This window comes from Acinonyx jubatus, chromosome X, assembly GCF_027475565.1.
Source record: "Acinonyx jubatus isolate Ajub_Pintada_27869175 chromosome X, VMU_Ajub_asm_v1.0, whole genome shotgun sequence".
Taxonomy (NCBI): Eukaryota; Metazoa; Chordata; class Mammalia; order Carnivora; family Felidae; genus Acinonyx; species Acinonyx jubatus.
The window spans coordinates 56,171,928-56,185,533 of NC_069389.1; the positions used below are offsets into that span (position 1 = coordinate 56,171,928).

At 44.6% G+C, this 13,606-nt stretch overlaps 1 protein-coding gene across 2 annotated transcripts; it reads right to left on the reverse strand.

Moving 5' to 3' along the window:
• Window positions 1-7,897: 7,897 nt before the first annotated feature.
• SLC7A3 (solute carrier family 7 member 3) lies at window positions 7,898-13,383 on the reverse strand. 2 transcript variants are annotated; one of them, XM_015080588.3, is made up of 12 exons: window positions 13,059-13,383; window positions 11,678-12,077; window positions 11,129-11,287; window positions 10,768-10,945; window positions 10,451-10,563; window positions 10,102-10,324; window positions 9,787-9,926; window positions 9,584-9,686; window positions 9,226-9,386; window positions 8,872-9,038; window positions 8,414-8,522; window positions 7,898-8,276 (listed from the first exon to the last, which is right to left on the reverse strand). In XM_015080588.3, the coding sequence occupies exons 2-12, from the start codon at window positions 12,045-12,047 to the stop codon at window positions 8,146-8,148; spliced, it is 1,854 nt and encodes a 617-aa protein (XP_014936074.1). In that variant the 5' UTR covers window positions 12,048-12,077; window positions 13,059-13,383; the 3' UTR covers window positions 7,898-8,145. The 2 variants fall into 2 exon arrangements, with proteins under 2 accessions (XP_014936074.1, XP_014936075.1); XM_015080589.3 differs by lacking the exons at window positions 10,451-10,563; window positions 10,768-10,945 and having other exon boundaries at window positions 13,059-13,382.
• Between the last annotated feature and the right edge of the window lie 223 nt (window positions 13,384-13,606).

Sequence of the window (13,606 nt, forward strand, 5' to 3'; positions counted from 1 at the left end):
ATAAAAAGAGTTCTTAAAAAAAAGCTCTTAAAATTAAAAAGACAAATTACTCTAGCAAATATATCAGGAAAGGACATGATCAGACAATTTACACAGGTAGAAACATATAAATATATGAAAAGATATTCAACCTCACCAGTAATCAAAGAAGTGAAAATTAAAACAAGGTAAGATTTTATCATTTATCAGATTGGCAAAGGTTGAAAGGAGGATTAACAATACCTCAAATTAACAATATAAACAAAGCAGGCACTCTTGTGCACTGTTGGTAGGAGTACAAATTATTGCAACTTTTCTGGAGGGCAGTTTGACAATATATATCAAAATCTTACATGTGTGTACTATTACCTAACAATTCTTCTCCTAGAAATCTTCCCCAAGATGAAATTGGAAAAATTTGCAAAGATAAACAGAAACATTCACTGAAGCATTGTAAACCACTTAAATGTTCATCTTGTTAAATGTGGACTAGTTATACAACTTAAGGTAATTAGTGCCATACAGTGGAAGACTTACACAGCCTCTAAAAACACTTCTGTGAAAACAATCTAATGGTATAAAACTAGGGAGATGCCTATATGCTACCATTGAGATTAAAAAAGAAAAAAGTAAGTAACTGCTCAAAAAGATGTAATTATATAGATTTGAGTGACTAAAAAACTCTTGGGATGCTTTCCACCTGGGTATGAACTGCATAAATCATAAAAAGAAACGAAAGGGAAAGAAAAAGTTTACAGAGAAGGTATACACTTATGTAAAATTGTATGAATATTTCAACAAAAATATCTGGAACAGTATTTACCAAAAGGTTAACAGTGTTTATCTTCTGAGTGGTGGAATCTGGGAGAATCTTTACTTTCTTTATATTTATAGTTTTCAATTTCCTACAATGAACATATATTTTTACATTGGGGAAAAAAAGAGAAGCTATTTTAACTTTTTTAAAAAATAATCTTTTGAGTAATTTTTAAAAATGTTTTTAAGTAATCTCTATGCCCAAGTGTTCGAGTGGGGCTCGAACTCATGACCCTGAAATCAAGAGTCGCATGTTCTGCCAATTGAGCCAGCAAGGTGCCCGGAAAAGCTATTTTTATTTTTAAAAATCCACAGGAAGATGAGGGAGTTTTTATCTGATGGGCATGTGTTTTCTCAATAAAATATGAAACAAAGTCAATAGCAGAGAGTAGGAGGGAGAGATTTGAAGAATGTGAATAAGGTAAGAAACAGTTGTTTCAGAGTTCTGGGGAATCAGTAAGAAAAAAAAGGTTCCCCAGTAGTCTTGAGGACCTAATGAAGGTTGATGATCATTAAGCTGCCCAATATATGATTATCTCCAACAATCCTGGACTGTACAGGTGTGTTATTTGGATTCCTCTGGGGAGCAGGGTGTAAGTATGCCAGAGTATCGCCTAGGGAGGTGAAGATATTTGCAAGACTCATAATGATAATAAATTCAGGAATTTAAGTGGGTAAGGGAGCAAGTGAAGACTGGAGGAAACCGATAAAAAGAGAATGTATGTGGGAGAGGAGAATGAATTAAGGAATTCATGAGGTCAAAGAATTATTGTAGTGGGGTTACTTCTGATGTTTGAATTAGTGATTTCAGAGGTGTACACTCCAACAAGATCTAGAGTATAACTGTGTGACTAGGTAACTGAGGTGTAATTCATTGAAGCAAATCACAGAACCACTCTTTCCTTCACATGTTAGAACATGCATCCACACACACTTCTTGCCCTTCAATTGAAAGCCCTGAAATGAATGGCCATCAAGAGTCTGACTGGAATCGATCTTTCCCGCCTTATTTTTCCACTTTATCCCTAAGCAAAATCCTAGGCTGTAGGCAAACTGAATTATGAACTTTCCCAGTTTCTTGTCTTTGTGCACAAGTTTCCCTCTTCCTGAAACACTCTCCCCACGATTTCTGAAATTACATATTTTACCTATCCTTTGTGCCCCAATGAGCCTCAACCTCCATGAAGATTTCCCAGAACTCTCTGATGTGAACTCTCATGCATACCTCTCTTAGGATACTCACTATTTCCTGCTCTGTCTTTATACATATTTGGGCCATTAGACCACGCCTAAAGCAATTTTCTACTCATCTTCAAGCATAACATCCTACAGAGATTATTCATTGACGGCTTAAGTATTTCTCTTTTTACAATGTTTATTTTTGAGAGTGAGAGGAGAGAGAGAGACACACACACACACACAGAGTGTGAGCAGGAGAGGGGCATAGAGAGAGGGAGACACGGAATCTGAAGCGGACTCCAGGCTCTGAGCTGTCAGCACAGAGCCTGATGTGGGGCTCGAACCCACAAACCACAGGATCATGACCTGAGCCGAAGTCGGACGCTTAACAGACTGAGCCACCCAGGCGCCCCCGACAGCCTAAGTATTTCTAAAGTGTGGTTATGATAGTCCGTCCCCCTTAATCCACAGGGGATATCTTCCAAGACCCCCAGTAAATACCTCCCAGATAGTCTTGAACACTATATATACTGTTTTTTCCTATACATACACACCTATGATAAAGTTTAATTTATAAATTAGGCACAATAAGAGGTAAACAATAAATATTAATAAAATAGAATAATTATAACAATATAAGTTATGTGAATGTGGTCTCTTTCACAATATCTTGTACTGTACCCACCCTTCTTCTTGTGATGATGTGAGATGATAAAATGCCTCCATGATAAGATGAAGTGAGGTAAATGACATAGGCATTGTGATGCAGCATTAGGATACTATTGACCTTCTGACTATACATCAAGAAGACCATTTGCTTCCAGACCAGCGATAACTAAAACCATGGAAAGCTAAATGGCAGATAAGGATTATTTTGTATGGAGCCAAACATTTTTTAATAGTTGGATATTTATTTGGACATCCTTATATGTATTAGGAAAATACCTTGCTTTCCATGTATGATAGTGGTAAAATGTTTTCCTTTTAAAATCAGTGTATTGGGGTGCCCGGCTAGCTCAGTTAGAAGAACATGCGACTCTTGGTGTTGGGGTCATGAGTTCAAGCCCCACGTTTGGTGAAGAGATTACTTAAATAAATAAAATGTTTAGGGGACAGGGTGACTCAGTCGGTTAAGCGTCTGACTTTGGCTCAGGTCATGATGTAGCGGTTCGTGGGTTTAAGCCCCGCAGTGGGCTCTGTGCTGACGGCTCAGAGCCTGGAGCCTGCTTCAGATTGTCTCCCTCTCTCACTCGCACGCATGCTGTCTCTCAAGAATAAACATTAAATTTTTTTTTTGCCATTTGCAACTACGTGGTTGGAACTAGAGAGTATTATGCTAAGTGAAATTACTCAGTCATAGAAAGACAAATATATGACTTCCCTCATATGAGGACTTTAAGATACAAAACAGATGAACATAAGGGAAGGGAAGCAAACAATATAAAAACAGGGAGGGGGACAAAACATAAGAGACTCTTAAATATGGAGAACAAAGGGTTGCTGGAAGGATTGTGGGAGGGGGGATGGGCTAAATGGGTAAGGGGCACTAAGGAATCTACTCCTGAAATCATTGTTGTACTGTATGCTAACTAACTTGGATGTAAATTTTTAAAAAAATTAAATAAAAAAAATTTTTTAAGAAAACTTTTTAAAAATACATATAGAAAATAAATGTATTTAAGCTTTAAAAAGTGAGGGTTTTTTAACATTACAAGATTACACAAATAGAGAAAAAATTCATGAAAGTCTAAGGTTTGGGAAACATTGCACTGAATGAAAAAAGACTAGAACACCAAATCAGAGAAGTAGTCCCTCCTTCACAAATGATTTACTTAAAAAATTTTTTGATGTTTATTTATTTTTGAGAGAGACAGAGTGCGAGCAGCGGAGAGGCAGAGAGAGAGGGAGACGCAGAATCTGAAGCAGGCTCCAGGCTGAGTTAGTTGTCAGCACAGAGCCCGACGTGGGGCTGGAACTCAGGGACCATGAGATCATGACCTGAGCTGAAGTCAGACACTTAACCCACTGAGCCACCCAGAACCCCACAAATGATTTATTTAAACAGTAGTTACAAAGTGTATTCACTTCCCCTGTTGACAATCTTCTTTTAAGCATATAAATACAAAAACTGCCCATCCTAGAAATTCCCTTCAGATGTTGGCCTGAAATGCTGTAGCCACTTCCTCACCCTCCATTTACTCAACCCACTCCAATGTGGCCTCCACTCCCCACCATCTGACCAAAACTACTCTTGAAATAGTTTCAATGAACTACTAACTGACAAAACCAATGAACCCTTTTCTGTCCTTATTTAACTTGACTCCCTAAGGCAGCATTTGGCATTGTTGACTGTTCCTGCAAAGTGCTTTCCTCCCTCCTTCCACCATCACTGTCTTGTATCTTCAGTCATTCTTTCTCTTTTGTGCTGAGTCTTCCTCCTCTATCCCTTAAATGTTAGAATTCCCCCAATCTTTTACTGTTATGATCATAAAACGAATGAAAAAAAGTATTGTTTGTATCTGGGTTAAAAAGAAAAAAACAACTGAAAGTACAGAAGAAAACCCAGAGGTTAAGTTTGCTATATATATTTCCCAGAAAATAAATAATGTATAAATACATCTTCTTTTGCACTTTCACACAAATGTTCTGCACCTTGGGGGTTTTGTTCCTACTCAATAGTATATCTTGGAGATCTTTCCATATCACCTCTTGGCACATATAATTCTCATTTTTTACTGGCTCTATAAATATTTCAATGAATTAATGCATTGTAACTTAACTAGTTCCTTGCTGATGCACACTAGGTAGCTTCCAAGTTTTATTGTATTATAATGTCACAGTACATATCCTTATATATATGTAAAATTTTTTAAATTCCTGTAAGTGGAGGGGTGCCTGGGTGGCTCAGTCAGTTAAGCTTCCCACTTTGGCTCAGGTCATGACCTCATGTTCATGGGTTCGAGCCCCGCATCAGGCTCCCGGCTGACAGCTCAGAGCCCGAAGCCTATTTCAGAATCTGTGTCTCCCTCTCTCTGCCCCTCCCCCGCTTGCACTCTGTCTCTTTCTCTAAAAAAACAAAACATTAAAAAAATTTAAAAATAAATGAATAAACCCCTATAAGTGGAGCCATCAGATCCAAAAGAATGTTTTTAATTGTTATATTAGCAAATTACTCTCCAAAAAAGTTATAAAAATGTACATCCCCATGATGCAGGAGACTGCCTATTCTCCCTCACTTTTGCCAACACCTAGTCATTGAAATTTGTTTTGCTGTGGGGCACCTGGCTGGCCCATTCAGTACATCACAGACTCTCAGACTCTCAATCTTGGGGTTGTGGGTTTGAGCCCCATGTTGGGTATAGATTACTTAAAAATAAAATCTTAGGGGCGCCTGGGTGGCTCAGTCGGTTAAGCCTCTGACTTCAGCTCAGGTCACGATCTCATGGTCCATGGGTTCGAGGCCCGCATCAGGCTCTGGGCTGATGGCTCGGAGCCTGGAGCCTGCTTCCGACTCTGTGTCTCCCTGTCTCTCTGCCCCTCCCCCATTCATGCTCTGTCTCTCTCTGTCTCAAAACTAAATAAACGTTAAAAAAAATTTAAAAAAAAAAACCTTTAAAAATAAAAAATAAAAAATAAATAAAATCTTAAAAATCTTAAAAAAAGTTTGTTTGGTGGCTCAGTCGGTTGAGTGGCCAGCTTCGGCTCAGGTCATGATCTCACGGCCCGAGAGTTCAAGCCCCGTGTCGGGCTGTGCTGACAGCTCAGAGCCTGGAGCCTGTTTCAGATTCTGTGTCTCCCTCTCCCTGACCCTCTTCTGTTCATGCTCTGTCTCTCTCTGTCTCAAAAATAAAATAAACGTTAAAAAAAAAAGTTTGTTTTGCTGGTCTGTAAGGTAAGAACCGAGATCTCATTGTTGTTTTGATTTGCATTTCTTTAATGTGTGAAACTGAGTATCTTAATATTTGTTTGGTGTTATATGTTTTTTCTGAAAACTATTTACATCTTTTATTCATTCATCAGGTGATTCATCTTATTGATTTGTAAGAGCTCTTTATATATAAAGAAAATTATACAATTTATGCTACAAAAAAATTTTTTAAAGTAATCTCTACGCACAATGTGGGTCTCAAACTTACAACCCCAAGATCAAGAGCCACATGCTCTACCAACTGAGCCATCCAGGTGCTCCCAAAATTTTCTTCACATACATGTATGTCCTGAGTTGATGCCCCCTCAATTTGTAACTCTAGCCCAGACTTCTAACCTAGCTTCAAGTTCCAATTATTGATTACATTATCTTCACCCGTAGGAAGCTAAATTTACATACACTTATAAATGAGCATATCGAACTGAATTCATCTTTCCCCCAATATGCTCTTCCTCTTTTGCTATCTCAGCTAATAATTTGATCATTCAATCAGAAACTCCACCCAGAAACCTAAGCCATCTGCTTCTTTCTTACCTCCTACATCCAACTGACCGAGAACCCCCAAATGATCACAATTGTCCTCCTAACTAATTACTACTAGCAATGTCACACAATGGTTAAAGAGCATAGACTGCAAAGTCAGGCAGAACTGGGTTCTGTATCCTGGCACTGACCATTCCAAGTTATGTGATCTAGAGCATATTTTTTACCCAAAGCCTGTCCCCGTCATCTGTAGAAATGAATTTTCGTAACTTCTATATCATAGAATTATTGCAAGGACTAAATGAGATTGTATGCACAAGGGCTGGCATATCATTAATACTCAACAAATGGTAACTATTAGCTCACTGCTCTAGCTTCCCCCAGCCTCTTCCAAGCCATCCTCCTTGCTGCTGCCAGACTAACAAATCCAACCATCTTCCTTACTTAGAATCCTTCAGTAACCTGTCCCCCTCCCCTCCACACACACACCACTTATAAGGAGAGTACCTAAATTCCTTGGTCGGATATACAAAAGCCATTCATATGGTCTCTGCTGTATTTCACAACCCCCTATACGCTACCCTCCAGCCACACTGAACTACGTGTCATACCTCCAAATACAATCTGCTCTTTCACCATGCACATGGCTTTGTGCACACTATTCACTGACAAGTGAACCCTTCCCTCAGTCCACTTCAGAAATACCTATTCAAGACTTGGGTCAAGAACGTCTTTTGTGCTTCTGTAGCACTCAGCACTTACCCTGCCCTGGTCCAGGTCACATTGTTTCATGTTCACCTGCTTGTCTCCTCCTCTGGATTTTGAGTTCCTTGAGGGCAGGGACTGTTTTATTCACATTTATACCCCTAGGACACAGCATGGGGCCTAGCATTTTAATAAGAGCTCCACGTATGTTTGTTGAAGAAATGGACAAATGAATAGTTCATGGTATGAGCAAAGCTCTGACCTCTGTTCCCTTACTACTTCTATAGCAATCACTATCTATACATACATAGATAGTATGTATGTGTACTATCCTTTACCAGTCCTTTACCAGTTACCCCCCTATTGTCCACCCCTCCTCCCGGCAGTGCCAAATACCCCAGCCAAAATTTCTGTTGCCCAGGAAATCACAAGAGTCTGGGTCTGGTCCAACTAGAAGGGGTGGAACCAAAGACAATGGTCTCAGTGTAGGTCCCAACCAATGCCAGTGTTGAGATCAGAGTCCACCCCCAAATCCCAAAGACAAGTGTTGCTGTCCTACTTATTTAGAATCTAACCTTTAGTACAGCAAGAGGGAAACCTATCTCAAGATCGTTCCTTCAAGTGTGACTAGACTTGACAAGTGGTCACACCACCCTCCTCAAAACCTGAGCCAACAAGAAACACACACAGGCACAAGATACTTTTGTGGTGACTGGAGTGCACAGAGGACACTCATCTGAAGCTCTCCACATGGAAAGTCAGGCTCCACATCATCTCTAGCAAGCAAAGAACAAGACATAGTTTCTTTTTCTAGTTTCCTTTAATAATAACTTTGTAAAAGCCAGTAAGCAACTACAGACACAATTGAGAAGTAGACCAGTATAAAAAAAAAAAAAGGAATGAGGCACAGCAAAGACACATCTTTCACTCCACGATAAATACAGAGCTCTAGTGTTCCCCCACCAACATCCCATGGGAGGCCTAGCTTCCCATGTGCTCAAGAGTACTCTCCATTATTGTGCAGGGGGACCAGACAGCATTCAGGTATGACGATGTCAAATCGAAGGTGTACAGGCACTGCTGAGATCAAGGTCTAAAGTTTTGGCTCTAGACTTGAGTGGAGGTTGGTCACTCTTAACCTCTTCCAGGCTGTGGTGCATCCCATAGCCGAAGTAGATAGCAAACCCTAGTGGGGAAAGGTAGCTGTGAGGTAGGGAAATAGTGACCTGTAAAGGCTTAATAGGTCTCCCTACTTGAGACCAAGAGGGAAAAGCATTGGAATAGGATACCCAAGAGGACTACCCTTCCCAAGTGGATACCTACCAATCAGCATCCAGACCCCAAATCGGGCCCAGGTGCCAGCTGTCATCTGCATCATAAGGTAAACATTCACAAAGATGCTCATTAGTGGGAGAAGAGGCAAAGCAGGTACCTGAGAACAAAGCAAAATCTCCTTTGTAGATACCATGCGGTGACCTAGAAAGAGATCCTTAACCTACTGGGGCCAGGAAAGGGAGGGTCCAACTCCTACTCATATTGTGTATTTCAATGCCCACTCACTGAATGTACATTGTATAGGACTCCAAGAATACAACGTTTGGGGAAATAGAACTGGAAAGGAACTATGGAGGGTGAGAGAAGAAGTCATTGGCCTAGGTATCTCCTGTATCTTTCCTTTCTTGTCCAATGAAAGAACACTTACAAACTCCATTAGATCACAAGGCATCTGGAGCCGAGTCTTCTGACATGGGTTGGTAGGTGGAAAGAAAGAGGTCATTTACCTTAAAGTGAAGGGGAGTGGAGCTCTGTGGCTGTCTCCAAATGACCCCAGTGATCCCAGTAATGAGCATCAGGAGCAGCACAACCACTGCAGTCCACACTGGGTCTCCAGAAAGCAGTGGAACGGGCCACTTGGTCAGCACCAGGCAAAGAAGAGTCAGCAGCAGAGCTTCAAGGGTCAAGTTGAGAAACATCAAAACCAACTCTTGAGACCAACACGTTAAGACATTAGGCCACCCCGTTCCAAGGAGGGTCACCGTTCTCTCTAGGCCAACCTCAGCCACCAAATGCCACACCCTCTCTCCCCCCATCATGCTGACCTCAAAGCCACCCCAGAGAAAATTTCTATCGCTCACCAACCAATGAGGAGCAAACATAGACAACTTGGCCAGAGAGTGGAGTGGGATTGGAGTTGAGTGGACAAAATAGTCCCTGTAGGGTCAGCTTCTCGGCTTCAGCTGTCTTCTCCTCCTGCAGCTCCACCTGATCCTCCTCATTCTTCACCTCAGACTGATACCTGAGGCAAGAGTAAGAAGGCAGTATTAGGAACAACCCTTAACCACTTGAGCATCTTCTCGCAGGCAGCTCTAGCTCCCACATAAGCCAGAAGGGTGGAAGCTCCTCCAGGAGACTCAGGATAACGAAGGCACACATCCCCATCACTCCTCATCCAAGAACAAAAACCCAAATCCTAGCTCACAGAGGGAGTCTCACCTGAGGATGAGGACACAAACAGCCACCAGGGAGTAAGCAAGCAGGGTCCCAATTGACATAAGGTCCACAAGATCAGCGAGCTCAAAGAGGAATGCCATGAATGCTGGAATTGATGGGCAGAAAGCAAGATGTGAGGGAAGCGAAGAGCAAAGTTGAGGGAATCGGTCAAAGAACGAGGGGAAGGACAGAGACAACCGTTTTACCTGCAACAATGCCAGAGACCACAGTGGCCACAATGGGGGTGTGTGTGCCGCTGTGGATCCTGGCGAGGACACGGAACAGGAGGCCATCCTCTGCCATCGCATAGATCACCCGAGGCATGGGGAACATAGAGCCCAAGAGGCTGGAGGGAGGAATGCCCAGAGTGGCGTGAGGTGACTGCAATCTCTATCCCCTGAGCCTGTGAGATTAAGGAGTCTCCCCCTTCTCCTCACAGCCCTTTTAAGGGTTCTTCTCAGGTACCGAATGCTCAAGCCTAAGACTCTGACCGCAGAGGAGAACAAACGGTTACCACTGACCTGGTAGAAAGAGCACAGAGGGATCCAATAGCCACAACATAGCGGGCAGGGGCCCATCCAGTGTGGAGAAAGGCCTCCGGCAAGGGGCTCTCAGGTTGAAGCTGGTAGTAAGGCATCATAAGCGTAAGTGCCGAAGAGACACCAAAATATGCCAAAAAGCAGACCAACAGTGAAATCACAATGCCCACGGGGATGGAACGTTGGGGATTCTTAGCTTCTTCGCCTGCAGGAAGGGGCACAAGTTTCTGAATCAGCTAAGCAGGTTCGTTCCTCTGCCACCCCCAATCTGCATGCAAACTGAGCATTCGCTGTGTCCAAGCCCCAGACAGAACCAGCATGACTGTGTTACCAGTGGTAGCAATACAGTCGAAACCAACAAATGCATAGAAACAGGTAGCTGCTCCATGGAGAATCCCCTCGAGGCCGAAAGGCACAAATCCTCCAGAGCCCAGAGGGCCCAGGCTAAAGTGGAAGAAAAGGGTGGAAAAGGTAAAAGGTGTGTTCAGCCAACTCTGTGCCTTTTCCCTAATGCCAAACTACTCAGCCAGGTGCTCAAGACCTAAGCTCCCATTCCTCCCCAGCCCAATCCTGAATGCCTTAGCGCAGACGCCCCTGGCTCCCCATCATGCTCCCAGCTCCGAATCTCCGGAGAGTGAATCTCCTAACCTATAAGTGTCATTGAGTCGAGCCACGGTCAGTTTGTAGTCCTCTTCTGTGAGTTTCCAATTGTGCAAGTCCCCCTTAATGAAGCCAGAGATGATGACAAAACCAAGAACCAAAAGGTTCACCACTGTGAACACTTTGGTAACCAGGGCTGACTCACTGGCCCCCAGAGCCAGCAATCCTGTGGGAAAGAGGCAATCAGGACTCATGAAGTCCTCAGTCCAAGATTTGTTTCCCCGCCTCAATGCACACCTTTCCTGCCCAGCGTCTCTGCTTTCTCACCATTATCACCTCCATCAAGCCCTTCTCAGGCTTGGTCCCTCCTAGCCCTGCCTCCCACCATTAACCCTGTCTTTTCCCTCACCGGTGAGCAACAACACAAGGCCCAGAGCAAAGAAGTCTGGATATTCTGCGAGGACATAGGGAACATGCAGTGAGATGCTCCCTTGCAGGGTACGAGAGATGTGGTTCCCAATCAGGTTGTCGAAAGCCGAGCTCCAGGCCCGGGCCACACTGGCTGTACCTGGTAGAGCAGAGGGAGAAACAAGGGGTCAAGTTTCCTCCCTCCCCCAAACCAGTCACACAAATAATCCCTACTGTTTTCATCTATTCTTACTTTAAGTAGGCTCTACGCCCACCGTGGGGCTTGAACTCACAACCCCTAGATCAAGAGTCACATGCTCCAACGACTGAGCCAGCCAGGCACCCTTAATCTTACTTTTTAAAAATCCAAACCAGTTAATTAAGGAAACCAGGGCAGAGATAAGTAGAAGGAACAATTTCTCCACCACACCTTCAACCCTCCCAGCCCCATAACAAACACATTTAAGGGTATTGGAGTCCTGTGAATGTTGAAGACTACATCACTTCACCACTTCCTGATTCGAAGCCCCTCCCTGCCCCACCATCTCACCGATGACATAGGAGAGGATGAGGTTCCAGCCAGTGGTGAAGGCCCAGAGTTCACCCACGGTGACATAGCTGTACAGATACGCAGAACCAGAACGGGGAACTCGGGCACCAAACTCCGCATAGCACAGTCCAGCCAACACAGAAGATAGAGCGGCCACCAAAAAGCAGATCACAATGGATGGTCCAGCTTTATCTTTGGCCACCTCGCCAGCCAAGACATACACGCCTGCACCCAACGTGCTGCCCACACCCAGGGCCACCAAATCCAGAGTGCTCAGGCATCTGGCAAGGCGAGTATCTGCCATGCCAGGCTCCAGGGTACGTCTGCGTACCAGCTTTTGACCAAATCTGCGAAGTGCGTGCCACAGCATTCTAGCTGGAATTGAAGAGGATTCTAGGATCTGGTGAGAAACAAGACAAAAGCCCTTCAATAGGGCTCATTATCCCTAAGCTCTCAGAGCGCATTACAATACACACTCCACCAAGCTCAGGAGCGATGGGGGGGGGATGGGGAAGATATTCAAGTCTCTTCCTCTAACCTCAGTTTCTTCCCTTAACAAGTAGGAAAAATAATACCTCACAGGTTTGTAGGAGTAATTTGCAGAAAAAGCAGGTGAAAGATCCCTATGATACAGTGGCCTGGCACCTCATGGGTGTTCAGTCAGTATCCGTCTCTTTCCCTGACGGAGAAACTAGGGTTTATCCTAGACCCCAACCCAGAAACCATGGAACCTGTTCTGTGTCCGTTTTCTGGCCTGTGGCTGTTTGGGAATTAAACAAACTCATCCCAGGAGCAGCCAGCAACTCTGGGCAGAACGCCCTTCTCACATCCACTCTCCACGTTCCTTTTCAGTGCTTATCCCAAGGGCTACTTAATAGGCAAGGTTCCCAGATTGCCCGGAGGGAGGAGAGGACCGACCTCCACTGCTGATCAAAAGTGAGCACCGACTCAATTCCATCCCTACTCACCCTGCCCACACCGTGTAAACCGTGCTACTGTCGCCCAGGGGAGTAAGCAAATGTTCCCCCACTTCCTCCCGCCTTGCTAGGCTGACCAGCAAGAATCAACAGTGGGGCGGGGCTTCGACCTCTAAAGATTTGGAGATGCACCCAGAGGGGCCCCAGAGCAGCCTGAAATTGCTCGCACTAGAGACGGTCCCACCCTATGCCCCCTAACTCAGCTCCCAGATTCTTATGTCCCCGTTAGAAACGGTCTGGGGCTGAGGTGGAGACGGGAACCTTGGTTCTTGGGGCCGGGGTCTCGCCAGCAACAGGTCACGGCCGCGTTGATGTAACTGCATGCTCTGGATGCCAGAGAATCCTAGGTATGCCCAGACCCTCGCCATCCCCTTCCGACACACTTGTCGGCCCCCAAGGCTTACCGGAGAGCTGTTGCAAGCCCAGTGAGAGGAGAGTCTCAAATCGGGTTGGGTGAGGCTGAGTTAAACCGAGTTGGGCTGGGGCTAGCGACTTCAGGTGCTCAGGCTTCAAAGCTGCTGCTTGGGGTCGTTGCGCGCCCAGCGCCCCCTTATATACATCGGGAGGCGGAGCCGGTAACGTCATGGAATCCCACCCCTAATCCTCCCTACACCACCTCTCTGTCTCTCTTTCTCTCTCTCCCTCTCTCATTCATTCACTCCTTGGCTTTGCAAAAAGGACTGCGTGTGGCCTGAGACTGCTTCCCACTTGCAACAGCAGCCCGGCATGGCAAGGAGCGAGACAGGGGTTGGGGGTGGGGGGGGGGTGGGTGGAGGGTAGCCTTTTCCCATTCTCCGCGCTTATAGTCAGAGCAGGACAGTGAGACTGGCCTGGCCGCAGACTCCATGGGATTTTCTACCTTTATGCCTTAATGGTCAGAATCTGTGATTGGCGGGAGTGGGGGAGGGGGAGAAGTGGAGGAGGAAACAGCACAGGAAGTCTCCAACTCCCA

What these genes read in the sequence shown, in the direction of transcription:
- SLC7A3 (XM_015080588.3), bottom strand. Translation starts at nt 12,047, where the DNA reads ATGCTGTGGCACGCACTTCGCAGATTTGGTCAAAAGCTGGTACGCAGA. An exon ending in CGACTGTATTGCTACCACTG is followed by an intron (nt 10,325 to 10,450) that starts GTAACACAGTCA and finishes CCCTTCCTGCAG; the next exon opens with GCGAAGAAGCTAAGAATCCC. An exon ending in TGTTTGCTCCTCATTGGTTG is followed by an intron (nt 9,039 to 9,225) that starts GTGAGCGATAGA and finishes TGACCCTTGAAG; the next exon opens with CTCTGCTGCTGACTCTTCTT.